This window comes from Calidris pugnax, unplaced genomic scaffold, assembly GCF_001431845.1.
Source record: "Calidris pugnax isolate Ruff unplaced genomic scaffold, ASM143184v1 scaffold24, whole genome shotgun sequence".
Taxonomy (NCBI): domain Eukaryota; kingdom Metazoa; phylum Chordata; class Aves; order Charadriiformes; family Scolopacidae; genus Calidris; species Calidris pugnax.
The window spans coordinates 8,246,727-8,267,162 of NW_015090922.1; the positions used below are offsets into that span (position 1 = coordinate 8,246,727).

The following is a 20,436-nucleotide window of genomic DNA, read 5'->3' on the forward strand; positions in this document are numbered from 1 at the left end:
CGCACGGAAAAGAGCGGGAATTGTTAATTTTTCTCAACTTGTATAGAGGTGAAAACATTAAATATGTACTATTATTCCTATTATTTTTTGCCTGGAGCGATTCAGGAATCCTTTGAAACGCAATGACACATGAACTTGGTTTTCAGCGTTCTCCCCCCTCTTAAAAATGCTTCAATTTTTTTTTTTTAAAGTTACTCGGCCCAGCCTGTTAGCAAACCCAGCCAACTATATTTTACCAAAGTATAAAACCCACTGGAAATGTCATATAAAACCGACTGGAAATGTCATATAAACCCCCTTTTCTTTTTACACATATAAATAGCAGTTATAACAAATTCTGATCAGGACCAAATATTTAAAGGGGGGGAATAAACGAGTACTAAATTCGTGGCACTGAGCCATCCTAACACACAGACACCCAAGGCAGGCAGTGACCTAAAATTAAGCTGTGTGCAAGCCAAACGCTAAGAGCAGGAACCTGAAACCAGCATAGATCACAAACGTGTTTTTTTTTTTTATTTTGTTACTTCCTGTGCCACCTAAAATTACAGTCTGCTTTTTACACTACAGCACCTAAAATATTTACAACCATCTTCTAATAAAATAACAGTTAAATATTGAAAATAAGATTTTTCTCATAAAATATGTTTTCTTTATGTACAGGCTTTATCAAAGAGGACTAAGTTCAATAGTGAACAGTTTTCCAACAGTCATCAACCATCAGCAAGAAAACAACTTCTCTGAAATAAAACTATGTCCAACTTATGTACAAACAGGCAGAACAGCATCTGTTTAACATCAGCCAATGCAACAGTTAATAATATTGAAGTTAATGTTTGAGGCCTAAACCACGTACTGCTTAAGAAATGTGCATTTATTTTTTTTGTCCTTTATGAATAACTTCTTTGGTTATCATTGTTCTATTATCTTCTTGGCTGTACAATAACACAGCACCCCATTAATGTTACAGAACCAGGCATATATATGTGTTTATATTTATATATATATACTAGGTTTAGCACAGCGACCTGTCCTGTTGTTGCTAGAAAAGTTCCACTGTAAATTGTTTAATATAGAGCTGCTCTTCAGAATCTGTATTTCACTTCGTTCCTCAAGCAGAACTCTCACTGACTTCAATTATCACTTTGCTCAAACACTCCATTTTTTTCCCCACCACTAACAGGGGACTCTGAAAACATTTTTTTTTCCATTTTCCAGTGTAGCGGCCTTTCTCAGAAAAGTCCTTAAGAGTTCAAAATGATGCAGGTTTGGAAGAGGAAGAGTAGACTCTGCTGGGTTGTTTCTGACATGGCCTTCTAAAAGCCAACCCAAGTCACCGCTCGCAAAAGCCTCCACTTTGCAAGCCATCTAAAACTTACAAAATCTACAAAATTTATCATCAGTGGACGTGGCTGGGAGCATCCAGCTCTCGGTTGGGCCAGGGTTGGGTGGCCCCTGCAGAAGCAACCATGTTGCTGGGGAGCGTGCTGCCTGACCGCTCGCGAGAAGGAAGGCGGCTGCTGCCTGATCTCCTGAAACTCACAGTAACTGAGAACATCATCCCTTATGCAGCAGAGGGAGTGAAATTCCACCTGCTGGTCAAAACCAATTTAAAAAAAAACAAAACAAACAAACAAAAAAACCCCACCCAAACCAGCAACCCTCTGGAACAACCCCCCAAAACCACTGAAACAACCACATACGCAAGAACTCCACTAACCTGAAACTGAGAAGTGATTTCCATTCTCCTGAAGGGTTGTTCTTTAGTATCACAACATTCGACCTTAAATAGAAACTTCAGGTCATTTGGCTTCACGTATCTGGCTTTGGCAGAGAAGGCACCTCTCTGCCAATGAGTCCCACTGGTTTTGAACTTGGGTGGTCCGGTACTCCTACACCAAAGTGCCATGGTTTACCCTCGTTTTGCATAGTTACACAAGGAAGAAAGACAGCAGAAAATAACCTCCACCATCTCTCAGATTCTGCTTAAGATGTTTGGAATGTGGCAAAAAAACCCCAACAAAACAAAACCCAACCCATAAAAAAAACCAAGCAACCCTGAAATCTGGAAGATCTGAAATCAGTCTTACAAAATATTTTATAAAGTTAGCAATACTCTTCTGCTGTGCAAAATTCACAAGAAAATCAGTGCTGCTACCTTTAAAAGCTCTAAAAATCAGTATTCACATTCTGTAACTAAAGGCCCACTCAACCCAACTCCAATTCTTCCTTAATTCTTTAGTTCTACGAGGTACAATTCTTTTGAGATCTTACTTAGAGAACCAAATCTAAGTTTATGTAAATGGTGTTAAGACATGCAGCATGTAGATCTGAACCTAAGGGAGGAGTAACGGTAATTAAACAGCAGTGTCAACTCACCTTTGGCGTACGTTTTACTAAACAAACAACATTTGAACTTGATGCAACGAGGAGGACTGAAAATGGCACAAGAATAACAAACACTTCCTGCTTACGAGTAACAACGAACATGTGCTGAAGGCATAGACTCCATCAATCTCTGTTCCACGGGCAAGAACGTCTCCCTGTGTTTGCCCAGTGGGAGAGCAAGCTCCTGCCTTGCTCCAGTGTACACTCTTCCTCAAACCACTGAGATGGCTCTTCAACAGTGTGATTTATTGTCACAGCAAAATATATTTCCAGTGCAATCTGATTACAAGGCAGCATCCCTGATCGAGTGTTCCCACCAGATGATGTGAACCACAGTACTATCATCTTCTTTCTTCAGTCCTTGAATTAGGTCATTTTAAAATATCAGCAGATCAAAAACCTTGCTAAAATGGAAGCGCTAAAATGTACAGTGTAACCATTGCTTTTACAAACTGCCTAACATGTACGCATTAAGGCAAGACAGAACTGAAAAAGTACTGTGATACTACGAATGATACAGTCACTCCTGGAATTGTTTCACAGTTAAATCAGATTTCCCCCCCCCACCTCCCTTAAAATGACAGCACAAAGATAAAGAATGTAATCATCTCCTTAACAGAGATGACATTTAGTCTCTAGAAGATGCTGGAAGTGATCCAGTATAGGCAAAACCAAAAAATAATGTTCCATCAGAAGTGTGTGAAGATAATTCTTGTAATGGGGCTAAAATGAAACTTGGAAGAGTTAAAGACTAAAGATCCTACCAGGAACACCTGGAAGGAAGTGACAGCAGAACCATGAACTTCTGTAATTAGTGACCTTGGAAGTTATCAGCAAAATGAGTTCAGATAAAAACACCTTATAAGAATATTTGTACCAATTATTTATTTTTTCCCCAAAACACAAATTAATAAAAAAAGGGAAAAAGAGCAGATTTTTTTTTTTTTTTCTAGACCTGGATAAAAGAATTAGCATTTTCAACAGGTAGTTTACAATCAGTGGGGAATAAACGAGCAGTCCAGGTTTCCTGATTGATCCATTCAGGGTGTGCTCAGTAGCCGTCTTTATCAAACAACTTTATTTACAACTCAGCATCATCCTGCAGTAGATCCGCATCTTCATCATCCAATAAAAGGTCAGCATCCATGACTTCATTCTCTTCCATGACATCACCCAGCTCCTGAACAACATCGTCGTCAATGTCACCGACATTTTCCACATGTTTAACCAAACCCATGTGATCCAGAGGGATCAAACTATGCCCAACTGGCCCAGTAGTTCTTGCTATAGTGGCTGCCATTTCTGCGGCCACAGCAGCTTTCTGAGCCTTCTGCCTTTGCTGTTCTTCATGTTGTCTGTGAGTCTTCATATGAGCATTGCGGCTTTTGATCTTGAAAAATACCCTAAATTTTAAAAGAAAAAAAAAAAATCAGATAAAAATGCGTTGATGAAGTGAGCCAAAAAAGACTCAACAACCTCTCAGTTCATTTGTTGCCTTGTCCTGAAATAGAAGTCAGTGAAGTCTTCAATGCCGTGGTGAGAATTTCAGGGACAGACTACCAGATTTACACATCCTGACTGCATCAAAATGGCCTACTCAGACGCTGCCGGAGGTATTTGGTAGCTCCCACAGTTGCTTCAGTATCTCTGCACATCCTAATTCTGCCTGGACTTAGTTTCACAACGATCTAGGCCAACGAAACGAGTGAAGGGCCTGGAAGGCAAATCATATGAAGAGCGGCTGAAGGAGCTGGGACTGTTTAATATGAGGAAGAGGAGGCTGAGGGGAGACCTCATCACTCTCTACAACTACTTGAAAGGACACTGTAGAGAGGTTGTTGCTGGTCTCTTCTCACAGGTAATTAATGACAGAACAAGAGGGAACGGCTTCAAGCTCCAACAGGGTAGGTTTAGACTGAACATTAGGAAGGAACTCTTCACAGAAAGAGTGGTTGGGCATTGGAATAGGCTGCCCAGGGAGGTGGTTGAGTCACCATCCCTGACTGTGTTTAAGGGACGTTTAGATGGAGTACTGAGGGATATGGTGTAGGGGAGGACTATGTAGAGTAGGGTAGATGGTTGGACTCGATGATCCCAAGGGTCTCTTCCAACCTGAATGATTCTATGATCTTGCACAACAGGGAAGAAGTGAAGGAACCCCGTGTTAGGATGGACAAACTCATGCACAGGAACAGAGAAAGTTTCCCACTGTTGCATGCAAGTATGTGCTGAAGCAGGAAGCTGGACTGTTAGATACAGAAATACCAGCAGGTAAAAGGATTTGGGAAAATTGGAGTAAATATGTAGGGGAAGCATCCAAAATGTCACACAAAATAATCTTTGAAGGTTTTGGTAAAAGGACACGTCTTCTAAGGGGAAACTGTTCTTTTGAGACCATCAGAGCAAAATAAAGTTGGTCACAACACTATTCATCTGGACTATAATTAGGCAAAGGTGACGCCATACCGCAGACGGTCATATTCACTTACTTGCCACACTCCTTGCAGGGAAAAATTGTCGTAGGGTCTGTCTCGCCGCTCGTTGTGCTGTGGGCAGGTGAACTCTTGATGGAGCAGTACCCGCTCTGCGTACCGGATTTCTGCTTAGTGCCTGGCACGGTGCACCGTGTCTTTGTCACCTGATTCGTACCTCCATGGACACGAGCATGGCCATTCAGCGCTTGTCGGGAACTGAAGACCTGGTGGGAAGTGGGGTGGAGGGAAGAAGAAAAAAATAAGAATCGGGACCTAACAATCTACTTTCTCAAATGCTGCTTGCTCTCAGCTATATTCCGCTAGAGTTAAAGAAACTTAGTCATAATAAAACAAGCCAGTGAGCTATCTTGTTGTTACAGTTGTATAACAAAAAGTTAATCAGAGCTGTTACCACATGGTACTTCTATTCAATGTAACATCTCAGGATACAACTTTATGTACAGATCAGCATATTGCCTGTATTTTCTGATGTGGGAATTAAAAGCAGGCAAGATGACTTGTCCGAAGACATTCAGGAGATATCACTGACCAGGAACAGTCCAAAACGCTCATTTCCCAAATCACAATTCACTAGTAAACAACCCCCCTGCAGTTAAAGATACCAAGCACACGTACAGCGCCACAGTTTGGCATTTCACAGATGAAGGAGGACGAAGAAAGTGAAAGACTCTGAAGGGCAGGCAGATCTATAGGTCCAACAAGAGGGATAGGTGGTGGGTCGGGAGACTTCTGCATTTCCCTTTCTTCCTTTCTGTCTTCCTCGATCTCCTCATCTTCCTCTAACACTTCCTCTTCTCCACTTGTCTGAAATAGACAGTGCATTTAAGAAATACTAAAAATATGCTCAAAGACAGACAGTACTGGATAGAAGTACATAGAGAATATGGGAACAGCACGCTGCTTGGTCAAGTCTGCTTCCAGATTTCAGTATTTTCTTCCCATCCTAAATGAACTTCTGGTCTTGCTGGAACTACAACCCTTAATGGACAAGGTACAGCTCATGAAGCTTCACTGCAGTGTTCAAAACACCCTCCCCATCTGTATTACAGAGCTGCTGCTTCAAGAATGGCAATGTACACTATATTTATAGTAAAATGAAATTACTTATTTAAAAAAAAACCAAAACAAACCAACAACAACAACCACCCCATATCTCTTAAGACTACTCACACTACCTGCAATACAGACCTTGCATATAAATTACTTATTTAAAAAAAAAACCAAAACAAACCAACAACAACAACCACCCCATATCTCTTAAGACTACTCACACTACCTGCAATACAGACCTTGCATATGAAGAATTGCATTGCCAGTCTGTGTAAATGGTATTTGTGCTAGAATATTAAAGCAGCCTTTAGGAGCACACACAGAGGCACAGGAATAATTTACAGAATTTTACCTGCTTCATCAATAGCAGAAGTTGTAATTGCTGGGCTAGAGTTAGATAGTTCACACACTTATATCCATTACAGTCCAGGAACACAAAATCTTGGTGTAGCTGAGGTCACAGAATGCTCATACAGAACACAATTCAGAATTATGGAATAATTTTGGTTGGAAGAGACCTACATCATCTGGTTCAACCTCCTCCTCAAAACAGGACGAACATAAAATTTATCAAGTGTTAAACTTTCTCATACTCTTTTTGACTTACTAGGCATTCCTCTCTTCTTTTCTCTAAACGTGTTCTGTGTTTCCGTCCCAAACGCAAGATTTTCTTCCAGGTGTAGTAGTATTCCACACATTGTGCAACCGTCTTAGACTTAACCTGTAATTAAGTAATTGCAGAAATAGTCCAGTCTCAATTTTTTGCTTTCATTCTACATAATTTTAATATATTCCAAGAGTCAGACTTTATTTCTCAAACACTGAAATGTGGAAAAAAAAAAAAAGACAAGACAGTTTGACTACAACAGGAATATCCTTGTAGAGTAATTTTATTCAGTTACTGTTTTTCAGTCAAATTTGTGTTGACTATTTCAGCTTTAGTATATTTCTCTGGGATTCCCTAGAGTCTAGTTAGAAAATGACTGAGAATCTATTTTTGTAGCTGAAGTGTGTAATATCGCCAAGAAATCTAGGAATTAAGACTTGGGTCCCATAAACCCAACTATTTTTCAACATTTGAGCTAACAAGTAAGGCATTCTGCCCTGGTTAAGTATATGCCTTGCCTTTTCTGCTTTGTGGCAGATCATGAAAATTAAGCCCAAACACGTTCTCTCTTTATTAACAGGTCTCAACACTTCTCTGGCACGAGGCTCGATGCCAGTGACTCAGGTGCCTTTTAACAAACTGCCAGGGAACACCAAGATGACAGCAGAGCACTGTACTTATCCCTCACAGGGGATGCCATGCCTTGGACTCCAGTTGTGAAAACTTTCTACGTGTAATAACAAGAGGAACAGATTTTATTTACTCTTTTGTAACTGGTGCTGCAGTCACATGCATGGGCACACCACATGGAACGTACCACTCCTAGTGGCGTTCCCGTAACCACTGCTGACTCTGTGCCTGCGCTGAGCTTGTCTGGCACTGGAGGGAAAACGAAGGGGAACAGCAGCAATGCAGCAAATGGAAAAAAAAAAAACAATTGACAGAACATAAATAACCTTACCATTTTCTGTACAAATATAAAATCTTTGCTGTAGGTGGATAATGCCTCTTTGAACAGCCTCCTTTCTTGATGCGTCCATTTGTCAGAACCTTAAAAAAAAAAAAAAGTGAATTCATTATAAACAATAAAACCCCACCACTGTTATGTTGATGAAATAGCTGGCACAAAAACTGGGAAACCTCAAGTGCGTGCTAGTGATGGCTGCTGCCCAGATACAAGCATGGCTGAACTGACTTAGACCTCGAGTCCATCTAACCCGTATTTGGGCTCCAGCAGCTGTCACAGGTAGTTGCCTAGGAAACAGTAAGATCAGGGCAAGCGAATACAATGCCTCTCCCTAATTTTTCCTAACCTCTGACCACTTTCAGTGCAGGGGATTTCCTGAGCCTGTTGCAATTTGCTTATTTAGTAACTATCCTTGTAAGTGCTGACCCACTCTTCCTTTCAACCAATTAAACTTCTTGCACCCAAAACATCCTTTGCCAGGGAGTTTCACAGATCTGTAGACCTTCCACATGAAGAACCACCTCCTTCTCTTTGTTTCCTGGCTCCCAGTAGCTTCGCTGGACAACCCTTTGTTCTTCAAGTGGAAGAGAAAGTGAACCCAATCTCGACCATCATCTCTATGCTATTCAGGATTGAATGTCCTTCCTATCACTCCCACACCTTTGGTCATTACTGCTGTCCCTCTCTGAACCTCTTCCAGTACTGACACATTCCTATAGAGATGAAGGGACCAGAAAGGCACGTAATAGTCAACATAAGCAATCCACAGACTTGCACAGTGACATCACCATGTTCTCTATCCTCTTAACATTTGCTTGGGTTTTTTTTTTAGCTGTTGTAAAATATAGAGCTGAAGCTTTCATAGAACTAGCATTATAATCCCAAGGTGTCACTCTAATTGAGAAGTATCACCACCAAGCTCATCGTTTTATACATAAAGCTATGCAGAAGTTCATCTATCGTTTTGTTCTCCAGATGGTAACTCTTAGAAGGTCCTTTGGCAGCTCTTCACTTGCATGGCTTGAGGTAAGACACTTAAATCCTCTCTGATAAAGGTCACAAGTAGAGATTGTAGCAACATGCAATATGCACAAAGTGCTTTCTGATCATTTAATGGAAGCTGTACATAAAACTTTCAAATACTGTTATTCTCCATTTGCTTCACCAGCCTAACTACCCATGAAAATGTGAAATCAACATTTAAATTGAAATGAATTTGTGCTTCCTCAGTATTAGTCAAATAGAAGGAACACAGAATTGCTCTACTGCACCAAAGCTGTGTCCTGCTTGTACGAGTGGGCAGCGTTACACACATTAAAGGAAGGATATGCAAGAAACCATAAAGTGGATGCCTTTGAAATGACTTACACAATGATAAGACTTCGCTTCAGTCTGTCTGAGAGTTTTGAAATATCTAAAACTTTTATCAAAAGAAATCCTTAATATTCCTGTCAATGTCACCATTCTCTATAGAAACGCTTGCCCCTGCACTGAATTCAATTACCCTGGGCTTGGCACCACGCATGGTATTGAACTCTACAGGTTACATATGTCTATTAAAAAAAAAAATAAATTATTTTTATTAACTGCAAATGTTTTGCTTTTCAGTATCAACTCCAAGGCTCACAAGCTTAGAGCAGGTATCTCACCACTCTGCCGTATGCTAAAAACTACAAAATTAACTTTGCTGCAACCTGTTTTCTGCAGGCTTTTCAAGTACTGGATATAAGCATGCATTAGTTATTTCCACAGAGATTTACACTAAAGCTCTCTTAAGCGTCAGAGAAAGGCACTGGCGTCAAGCCATGAGTTTTATTTATTCTGTTATCACCCAAAGATCTTTTTTGCTGACACGCTGCCTTGCCATCTTTCCCACCCTGAACCCGGCGTCATTCCCTTCTTACACAATTTGCCAGGCATTTGCATTTACCCTCCCTTTGGGCAGGGGGAGATGCACTGATTCAGTCCAGCAGCCTGCTCTATTGTGCCAGAATGTAACTTTAAAAAGGATGACAACACCAAAGGACAGATTTTAGTTTTCAGCAAAGCTCTCTAGTCATCCTCTCCTGTCTCTACCCCACCCTCCTGAAAAAAAAAAATAATTTAAAAAAAATCACTTCCATGAACTAATTTTATTGTACACCTATGGAGGATTCAGGCCTTACAGTTTCCCCAATAGCTGTGGTATTAGCAGAGACCCTTATAAGATTATGCGGGTTAATTGGAAGTAACCTAATTAATAGAATAAATCCTGTGTAGGAAAAGAAACAGAAGAAAAGCTGTTTTTAACTCTGGTTGCTGGGAAACCGCTTTTGCTCTTGTTAGCTTGAGGGAGATACAGAGAACGTGTATAGAGAGATATCTGCAATGCAGCAAGAAAGAATTTTGGACTTTGGAATATAGATCAAATTTTAAAGCTGATCTTTATGTTTAGACATTTATTCTACATTTTGTTTTACCCTGCTGTATTGGTTTTGCACTGATTAACTGACAATAAACACCTTCTACAACTGCAGGGGCTTTGGGCCCAATCTGTGGGTTTCTCGGGGGCTACACCTACACCCAGGGAGCCCCCCAAGAGGTGGCTCAAATCCCATACATACAGCATATGCTGGGCCTGATCCACACCCAATCACAGCGCGTACAAGAAGTTTTCAGACTGCCTGAAGCACATGATTTCGGAGACCATCTCGCCTGCAATTCTCACAGCAGCAGAACTTCAGAGCTGAGAAATTCCACTGTTCAAACGAACACAATTTAAGTGTTTGCAGCAGTGCTGCTCTTGTGTTAGATACGTATTCCCTCTCCCTTCCCTAAAACACCGTTCTGACAGATGGCAAAGCGTGAGGACAGAGATCAGGGTGCTCCTCCGAGCAGCCCTGGGTCAGCGTGCCCAGCTCTCGGCACACAACAGAAAAGCCTCAAGTTTTACAACTCGCTTCCGTCACAAGCCAAAAGTTTCAAAGGTGAGCTATTTGCTTGTACCCTCATTCCAGGGCAACGCTAAGGAGGAGCTTGGCTGACTGTGGTATCAGTTAATTCTCATGAGGCAGTGCCGTGCTCTCTTTTGGTCTACTCCACCTTTAAATGTGGCGGTGCCCAAGAGCTGTGATTTCTGAGAACAGAGCAGAAAGCCTGAAGAGTTAACCCAAACAAACGCCACTTGAAGTTATATTAAGCTATTCATGCACTAGATTGTGAGAAAATCCCATATGCCTTGAGTGGCTGATTATCAACCACAAGTAAACTATTATTCAAAGGCTGCTGCATGGTGCTGGAGCGTGGCTGTCCGTATAAGTTGCAATCACATGTTGCATTCAAGAGCATTAGCAAGTAATGCTCTGCCTTGTTATTTTATGGTATGATACTTAAATCCAGACTGGTGAGATTTTGTTTCATGCTGTGATAAGCAGAATCGAACTTCCTTTTCTGCTTAAGAAATAGGGATAGACTGATGTCCACAGGTCTCGGTGGTAGTTAACAAGGATTAGTGTCATCTCATGTGAGAGATTAAACAAAACAGTCTCTCCTGACCCCTCCCTGCATCACAATTAAACTTTCTGAAACTATGGGGAAGTTGTTTCAGTAAACACTGCTCCTCCTCCTTCGCCACACAGGCAGAAATTTCTTATCTGCTCTGCTAATTAGATTGCTGAGGATGAGGCTGCTGGGATATCTCCCCATCTTCCTGCTCTCACGCCCTGGACTGTCTCATACATATGATTTGGTGTCATCTCTTCAGACAACGGACCCTGGTCAAAGTTCCTGGCTGACATCCTCCTTCTCCACCCCACCCCACCCCACGTCCACCCTTTGGACTGCACCAGAGCTGTTACCAAAGGCACTAGGCATCTCCCCCAGACAAGACTCAAAACCTGATCTTCACATTTATTCGCTCTCCTAATCAGCTGCCATCAAACACGTTTCTGTGCTTGTTCTAAGGCCGAGGGGTTAAGGAGTAGCTTTACAAAAGAGTCCTTGTTACTTGGAAGTCTTTCCAGTGAGCTGCTACAGCCTGGAAGTATCTTGCTTCTATTCCTATGTTGTACAATGACTTTAACTGGAAACGAGTACATGACCCTGGCCATTGTGACTGACTGACCACCAGAAGATTTTTGGCTTGTTTCCCATTGAGCCTAAACCGGAGATGAAGTATTAAATCTCTTATGTAAAACCCTGTTCTGTGTGTCCAAGCAGTTGCTAGTCCCTGTGAAGCATTAAGCAATAACATGGAGGGCTGCAGAGGAGAGATGTTTGCTGCCTATGCTTAGGTGACGTAACTTAAGTCTAATGGCTTAACACCACCTTGTGTATTTCACAGGGCACTTCATCAAAGCCCAGTTCTTGCTGTATTTGTTAAAGAAGTCATCATCTCAGACCTGTGTCTTTTTGGCCAGATCCACTAAAACAGAGGCTCTATATTCAGTACTAAGAGACTAGTGAGAGTTACAGCACTGTCTCTTTGGCAGGATGCTCATGATTATCGTATTCATTTATCACTCTCCATCACCTCAGAAAAGGAAGGCACGATGGCAGACATTTGCATACCAGAAAATGAAGACCTTACTGCTAGTAAATTATAATCTATGAACAGCAGCAGTTTTAAAAGGAAATCAACAAACTAAATTTTAGTTTAAAAGAAGAAAAAAAAAATTACTTAAGGCAGTTTTAAATCTGTAGAACCCATCCATCATGGATGCAAAGTTTCTGTATGTCATCAGTCAGGTAAAAAAATGCCAAACTTGTTACAAAGGGCTCTGGAAGTACCACTTGGCCCCGTCTGCATCCCCTCCCTGTTAGAGGCTGCCATCCCTGCAGCAGACAGCAGAGAGTGCAGCGTGATCCCACGCTCCAGCCTGGGATGCCAGCCATGGCCTCTCCAAACCAGCAGACGCAGAGATGGCAAGGAAACCTACCGGCGTAGTGGTAATTTGCCAAGGGGTGACACTTCAATCTCACTGGCTTTCTCAACAGCAGCTTCTCAAGAGCAAGCTAAACAAAAAAGCAGGAAAAAACAGAATTAGCAAATGCAGTCAGTTGCTGCATGCACTGCATTTAGAAGACTACTTGGTACAAGGATATGAATTAATTTTCTCTTTTTTTCTTTTCTGTCATACAAAATCACATCAAATTACTCCAAGGCCCATTAACGCTGCACCTCACAGAAGAGGACCTAATGCACACCTGTCCTGCCTTAATTAGCATAAATGTGGCTATTACTTAGCAACTTCCAGCTCTTCCCTCCCTTCTGCTTGCCACATCCAAATATGTTTATAGTGTTTGATTTGATAATGTTAATTAATACTAATACTTAATGGTTGGTTTGATAGCATTAATATTTACAGCATCAAGTCTTTTAGAATATCTGTTTAGGTCAACATCTGTCAGGAATGACAGCAAGTGTAGTTAATCCTCCTTTGGATCAGGGAGACAGATGATTTGTGGATCCCTAAATTTTTTCCCCTGATGATGCAGAACCCCCTGTATAGCAAATTTCACGTCCTGACAGTAAGTTCAGTCACCTGTCTCAGACCCCTCAGGTACAGCTAAAAGAGCCTAAGAAAACTGGGACACAAGATAAACCACACTGTATTAGACAGTCCTCTGAGATTCATTCCAGCCCTGTGTTCTGCTGCATTTTGGTTTACACTGGCTTTCCAGGAACCTTGTCTTTCCCTAACAGTGGGCAAAATGGATGCTTTGCCCTAGTTAATAACATACCCATCACTAAACTAATGCAAATATTTGAAATGCATTATTTATATGTTAACTGTGTGCAATTACGTTGCAGTTCTGAACAAATAAGTAGATGTGATTGCTGCTACAAAAAAGGGTTTTTATAAGGCCTAGAAGAGGACTAAGCTCTCTGTGACCAAACATAAAGCTTGTGAAATATCAGGGCTGGAGCAAGCACTGGGAGACATTCAAAGCCCCAAGGCTATAAACTAAGTAATCTTATCTATATGAAATATACAGTAAGCCTTCAGAGAGGCACTGCTTTGAAATTTAAATTTGTTAAAGAATGAAAGGGAAAAGTCATTCCACAAAAATGTTACAGGATGTTTAAAGCATCACTGTGAATCAATCAGAAATCTCTTTTTTATATAACCATATCTAAATCCCTTTAATAAAGCATGCTAATTTATCTGCAGAAGAGGATCATATCTCCCCTTTCAGCTTCTTATCTTACCATAATATCTCCTTTCGCTTCAAAGAGAGAGTGCAAAGCATATTCTGAGTTAGTTCCTCCACCAGGTAACACACTGGAACAGCTCATATTTAGAAGGTCTTCCACTGTCAGAAACAAGTCAACATTTTACTGCTAGTACAGTGGCCTGTCAGTCAAACACCCAGAGCCAAGGATTCTGTAATGCCATTCAAAGGCAACGTAGTTACAGCATCAGCTTTCATACTCTCTCCCTCCCCAGAACCCCACCTCCTGGGTTTAGGAGCAGACGTGACAGGATCTGCAGAGCACATCCTTGGGATGGGACAGGCTACTGCAGAGCCAGAGGCAGAGATCTGGCTGTGAGGCAGTGGCTTGCACAGGCCAGTGACATTGCTGTGCCAAGAATGCTCCAGCCAGAGTAGAGAAACAGAAATGGACCGTGCTGGAAGCAGGAACAAACTCTACTCAGGACTGGTAGAAGCCACTGAGCCTGTCACATTTCCTCCCAGTTGTGGTCACGGGACAGACCCAAGAGCCATCAGCTGCCTCTCATCTGTGACCTCTGCCCTTCCAGGCAGTTCAGTACCCAAAAAAACCCTACTTCCCAGCAACAATCTTTCCCTCTTGGCTGTCAGAAAGCAGTTCATTCAGACTTCACTTTAAGCACGACTATGTAATGTTGTTACTCTGAACCTGTAACACGCAGCTCTGGTACATTGTTCTGCATTCTTAGTAATTAACACTCTCTTGAATGTTTTGTACAGTATACACACGTAGAACCAGTGTGAATTTCTCCAACAGGCACAGGTTGACGTGTGAACTTCTCGAACAGCAAGTCGTTGTACCTCTTTGTTGGAAGACTTTGTTCTCCAGTTCTGGCCATGGCTTCCACACCAAAGTAGCCTTATGCACATCTTTCTCCATTAGCAATCTGTCCTGCAGCTCAGGAATATCAGCCTGAAACCTGGACCCGATATTGATTCGTCTAGAAAGAAAAATAAATAAATATTCAACTACTACACAGCATGCAGATAAAAACAAGAAGTTACAGTAGTGTCCACTTTGTTTCTAACAAAACTTTTATTACACTGGAGTGGCAGGAAATTGTGTCAGATTGCTTTACGCAATTCTTTACTCGCAGTGGGACAAGTACTTTGAAATTAGAGAGAACTGATCATTTGGGGGCACTTAAAATTTCCATACACAATTTAAACTATTCCGAGACATCATACCTTACAGACAACCCAAGCTAGCCTATACACGTGCTGACTAGTGGAAGGGCTAGATGCTGGAAACAATAACTTTCTGTTCCATAGAGAATGGTACTCTTCAGCTGAGAGCAGAAAAAGACCTTGGTGCTGAGGGACAATTCCGCTTGCAGACTGCCCTGGGGAATCTACATGTCTCCAAAACTCCACAGTTAAAAGCGAGAGTACTGGATCAGCATATATTCTCCTCACAGCCCTCTTCCCAGCCATCATTAACCCCTTTTTCACCTTCAGTGGCTCCCACCAAGCCTCTCTCAGCATTTTTGAGCCACGACACCTACATCTTCCTCAGCCACCATCCAGAGCAACCTTAAACCCATCCAGCCCAGTGTGATTTCAGGCAGCTGAACACCACCTACCCAGTTCAAAACACTTCGAGGCCACATGCTCTAGACTGGAGCTAGTCTATAAAAGCAGTGACAAAAACAATTGTTTTTCTTACGGTTCAACAGTCTGTTCTCCAGGCCCAGGCGTCACCGGAATGACACTTCCATCAATACTGTCTGAAACAGAGATTGGAGTTTGAGCTTAAAAGGGTATTTTGGTAACACCTTCATTGCTGCTGATGCTCCACCTCTCAGGCTGTATTGCTACCTCCCTGTAATCATCAACATTATTCCAGTCTATTAAGCAAAAATTACTCTTTATCTATATTTAGACAGAAACAGTTTAAATTGTTAAATTGTTACAGGTAACAGAAACGTCCTAATTTGCAGAGGCTTCTACTGCCCTGATCATGTATTATTAGACACTTTTTTTTTTTTGGTGAAGCACTGAACAACAAACACTGAAAACGAACCAGATCTTTTCCCTCCACTTCAGAAGGCCCAGATGAAGTGAGAGGTACAGTGGCCCTTTCTTGAGGTGGACCACACTGCAAGATCACAGCTTTACTTGCTGGTTATGCTCCTCTATTCACTTTATGCTTTAACATGACCCCTACAACATCCAAGGCAAAAACCCTGATAAAGAAGGACTTTTCCTGTGAAGTAGTAGAACCAGCCACACATGTGAGCACATGGAAAAACCATTGATGTGGTAACACCAGAAGAGACAAGAGTGGAATTCACTACTACGTACCACCACTCCGTAAATGCGATACTTACTAGACCGACACAGAAGCACCCGTGGAGTAGGTGTCAGTGGAGTAAGTGGCAGCTGAGTATGTGAGGTGCTATGAGATGAGGTGATAACACTGCTGAAGAGACCAGACCCTTGCCGAACTGGACTAAGCATCGGTGGCGGAGTGTAGGGTGGGAGCTCATGCGTCCGGTCTAGCAGATGATCTCCGAGGACGCGGGGAGAGCGAAGCTGACTCTGGTACAGGGTGGCACCAGAGTGAGACATGCTGAAGTTGAAGGAAGGAGGAGGTATGAAGAGAGGTTCAGGTCTGTGCCGATACTTCTTCTTGTCCTGCAACGGTTTGAAGCTTTCTTCCAATTTTACAGCACTTTGATGAGGTTTTTTACTAATTTCCTAAATGAAAACAGGCAGAACTTCAGTATTTAGGCATGCTTAAATGTGGTTTGCACACAATCCCCTACAGCTTAGGGCAACAGCCACAGAAAAGCTGTTAGCAACAGGCAGTTATTCAGGTACCACCCTAATAAGCCTGGCCAGTACAGTATCTGGTCCTCCACAGAAACCTCAGAGGAGTAAGAAAAGCCAGGATAATTACCCTCACCTCCCTCAACAATCCCTCTGGGTCAAGGTAGGGCTGGGCCACAGGCACAGACACGGAGAGGCTGCGCACACAGACTGCTGGGAGTTCTCTCATTACTCAGTCACAGTTTATTAGAAACTTCATATGAAATGTTTTCCAATGCATTTATTTTGTTTGACTAGGAAGGACACGTGAGCTAAGTGAAATTACTGCAGTACTCAGCAGCAGGGAAGGAAGAAAAATGTAATAAATTCAAATTCTTTGCCTCTTATCACTACATTCCCATCAGCTTGAGTACAGTCCAGCTGCAACAAATCTTGAATTTAACTCTCTCCTCTTTTCTTGGAGGAAAAAGGGCAGTAGATGACCATTTGGGATATTCATATACTGTAACATGCCTAGAATCCTAAAATTTGAATGTTAAAAATCATTTAATGATAAATCTCTAGAGTCTACAGAAGCAGAAGGCACAGAATTTGTGCAAACCTGGAACCTGGATTTCTGGGGGGTGGGAGTGAGGTGGGAAGAAAGAGGTTCTCAGGTTGTGATTTAAGAACACATAAAAGCTCATAGATGAACACAGTATTCAATATACCACTTTCAGGTGTTCAGACCTTCTTTAGGATAAACTTGGAAAGCAAAAGAAAATTATTGACAGATAGGGTTGCTTCAGAATGTCTGCATCATCTGGTAAATTCTACTACTAAAGTAAATTACTACAATGTATGTTTAGACAACATACATCTTTACACCATGGGTGGTTCTTGAAAATCACATTCACCCAATAAAAATCATGTTAAAGGAGCATTAGCACTGTCACCCTTTATCCTGTATGTTAATACGTTCCAGCTTGTGGAAATGTTTTTGATTACAGAGGTCCCGTCCTCTCTGTTAGATCATGGCTGTATCCTCTCCAACAGCTGTTGACATTTTTTTCCCCTCTAAAAAAATTAGGTTTAAAAGAGTTTTTCTTTTGCGCGAAAAAAATGCAGCTCTACAGAGAATTTTGTTGATAATGAACATTCAGAACAGTGAAAGGGTGAGGGTTATCTGTAACCCTGTAACCAAAGATATAGTCCATCATGATGGTCAACATTTAATGTTCAAAGAAGAGAAAGGCAAAAATTCCCTAAACTCAAGGAAAAAACAAACAAACCAAAACCTACCCCCCTGCCCCAGAAGATCAGATCCAAGTCCATGATTAAGGGCTCATTTTGTTCTGCTCTTTAAGTGTGAAAGACCTAGGATTCTTTTTTCACTACAGTAAAGCAAGCTAACCAACCAAGACATCATCTTAGAAGTCTTAAGCACCTCCACCTCCTACACTGCTTCAGCCTCAGCGTGGTTATGCCAACACTACTTTCAAAAAAGATCACATTGAATATTAGAGGAGATCATGATGTCCACGGGCTCTCAATGCAGAATTACTCCAATACTTTTCTGAAGCTGCAGGAACTGATTCCCATTATCTAAGACTGAACGTAGACCCGTGGGCCCTGCTGCCAGACCCTGAAAGATCCACTCTGGGTAGATCCTGATGGAGCTCACTTGACTGCTAGTTTCAGCTCGCCATCCTGTAGCCTTGCTGAATATTTACTTTTGTTCTGCTGTTTGAATTTACCGATTCCATGAGCTTTGTGGGAGCTTTTCTGGACAGCTCAAAGCACAGTATAAATAGATGCAACACAGCTCCAGATCTTTGGTATTAAAAAAAAAAAAAAGTCTCCAATGGCACAATCTCTTCACAGAAGAAGGAACTGTAGATCTTTTGATCTTTGAATGTTTCCTATGTTAGTGCTTATATAAAAGATAAGATCCAGAGAGGAAACTGCACGAGTTTAGTTTGCTTGGGTAGTAACAAAGACTGCAAGAATAATTTTTGAGTGAATGAATGTGCATTTAGCCAAACACTAGCAGATTTAATCACAGTCACTTTACATACGTTGCAGAAATACACAAGCCCAAGCCACCTACTCTGATGTCTCTAGAGAAGATCTCCCACTCAGAGCTCAAGGATTCAGAAAAGACTGTCCCTTTTCTCTCCAGAAAAGAGAAGAAAAACTACGCTGCCGAGTTACAAGATAAGTATTGTGAAACACTGGCTTCCACAGTGAAGTGGAAGCTTATGCGTAAAACCTCCATCTGAAAGTAAGAGAGTAAAAGATTTTATACATATTTAAAATTAGTGTGTATGTCTGAGTGAGGGTCAGGAGGGTGGTGATAAATACACAAATATTATAAGGAGTCATTCATGAAGGTATATGCTGCCCCTTCATTTGGCCATCAGCCTCATACGGAAAAAAAAGTAAAAAAAACCACAAGAGTATTTCTCTGCATTACACAGATAATACCATACAGTGCTTATACTCCCCAGTATTCTCTTATCATGGCGTAGTCTGCAAGCACGGATTTGAAGGAACAAGCAGCCTCTCTTCCTACACTAGAACACAAAATAAATACTGCCTGCTCCAGGACTCTTTCAGGAAAACAATAAAGAGCGTTCTCACATCTCATTCAAGTGCTCATCAATTCCTCGTGCTGATTAACAATTTCAGTTTTATGAGCAAAATGAAAGCACTAAGCACAGCTATTTTTCTTATATCAGAATTCCCAGCGATTAACCCTTAGATCTGACGCATGCAGAGAGAAAGGGAAAAATGACTTCATTGCAAAATTCTGAGCCGGCAGGCTTCATATTGGCTCAGAGCACACACTGTAAGCACTGCACAGTGCCCTCCTATCTTTGGCTGAAACAAGAAGCACATATATCTGACTTAAAAAAACAGGAAGAAATAAAACTGTCGAATTTAAGCAGTAACAAACAAAGCTGCCTGAAAAGGAAAAAAAAAAACCAAAAACAGTAAAAAGAGACTAAATCCCTTTGTTCTAGTGGGATAAAAGAATATCACATTCCAGTTTCAAATTATTTATTTTGAGCTTAGGTCTTGATTCCCTGGCAAAGGGAAAATTAATATTTTCATATGACTGAGGAAGAAATGCTACAAGCCTTTTTTGTTTATTAGGCATCATTAAGTTTCTGGAAAATATTCTAAAATACAGACACTTTAGAAAGTAGCAGCACTATAAGCAAAGGGATTTAACAAGCACAGCACAGTTAGTGGCAAGAAACGCAGCACTCACAGAGGATGAGCAGGGGTTGGCCACTTTTGGACTGCAGGGTGGAGAGCAAGTCATCTTCACGAGAACGGGCATCTCATCATCTGACACAGAGTTGGCAGGCTTGTCTTTGACTGTGGCAGTGCTGGCAGAGGGCTGCGTGCTGGGCTCGGGCGACAGAAGCTTTACAGGGACAGACACTGGCATGACGATGGGCGCGAGGCCATCCACCTCTTTAGGCAGCGGCTGCTGTGGTGGTTTCTCTCCTTCATCCTGCACAGACAATTAAAGGCTTTCAGCCCGAGCGAGGGAGGGCTACTGCTGGATCGATACACTACGCAACGTTAGCACCGTGGCTGGAAAGAAGTGGCCAGGGTTACAACACACACAACAGCGTTGCTTCTTGGACTCTCTGTCTGCCTTGAACCAAGTTGGCAGATTACTTGTGACTCCTACATAGGATTCAGCCTCGGTGATAAATAACCACATGAAGCATCTTTACAAGACAACTCGCAGGAGGGGAGATAAACACATGCCCTTTTTTTATCACTATAAAGACAGAATTCCCCATCACCCACCTAAAAACAAAGACACAGCTAGTGTAACTCTGGTAGCTCTTTGCCTTTGTGGTATTCCCTGTTTGGACAGAATTTCTAAGATATCGGGACAGAGAAAGACTGACTGACTGACGGGGCAAGCTATTTTCACACAG

At 41.7% G+C, this 20,436-nt stretch overlaps 1 protein-coding gene across 6 annotated transcripts in view; it reads right to left on the minus strand.

Annotated features, from left to right (window-relative positions):
* Positions 1 to 3,250: 3,250 nt before the first annotated feature.
* TRERF1 (transcriptional regulating factor 1) overlaps positions 3,251 to 20,436 on the minus strand; it is a 71,886-nt gene continuing 54,700 nt past the window's right edge. For 4 of the 6 annotated variants that reach the window (XM_014951202.1, XM_014951199.1, XM_014951201.1 and 1 more), the window contains 11 exons: positions 19,749 to 19,997; positions 16,051 to 16,420; positions 15,387 to 15,447; positions 14,522 to 14,661; positions 13,698 to 13,801; positions 12,424 to 12,499; positions 7,502 to 7,590; positions 6,541 to 6,654; positions 5,499 to 5,687; positions 4,878 to 5,086; positions 3,251 to 3,791 (listed from right to left, as the gene is read on the minus strand). In XM_014951202.1, the coding sequence (XP_014806688.1) occupies positions 3,470 to 3,791; positions 4,878 to 5,086; positions 5,499 to 5,687; positions 6,541 to 6,654; positions 7,502 to 7,590; positions 12,424 to 12,499; positions 13,698 to 13,801; positions 14,522 to 14,661; positions 15,387 to 15,447; positions 16,051 to 16,420; positions 19,749 to 19,997 (1,923 nt within the window). In that variant the 3' untranslated portion in view covers positions 3,251 to 3,469. The remainder of the gene's footprint in view (positions 3,792 to 4,877; positions 5,087 to 5,498; positions 5,688 to 6,540; positions 6,655 to 7,501; positions 7,591 to 12,423; positions 12,500 to 13,697; positions 13,802 to 14,521; positions 14,662 to 15,386; positions 15,448 to 16,050; positions 16,421 to 19,748; positions 19,998 to 20,436) is intronic. The other 2 variants (XM_014951205.1, XM_014951204.1) reach the window with 1 other exon arrangement.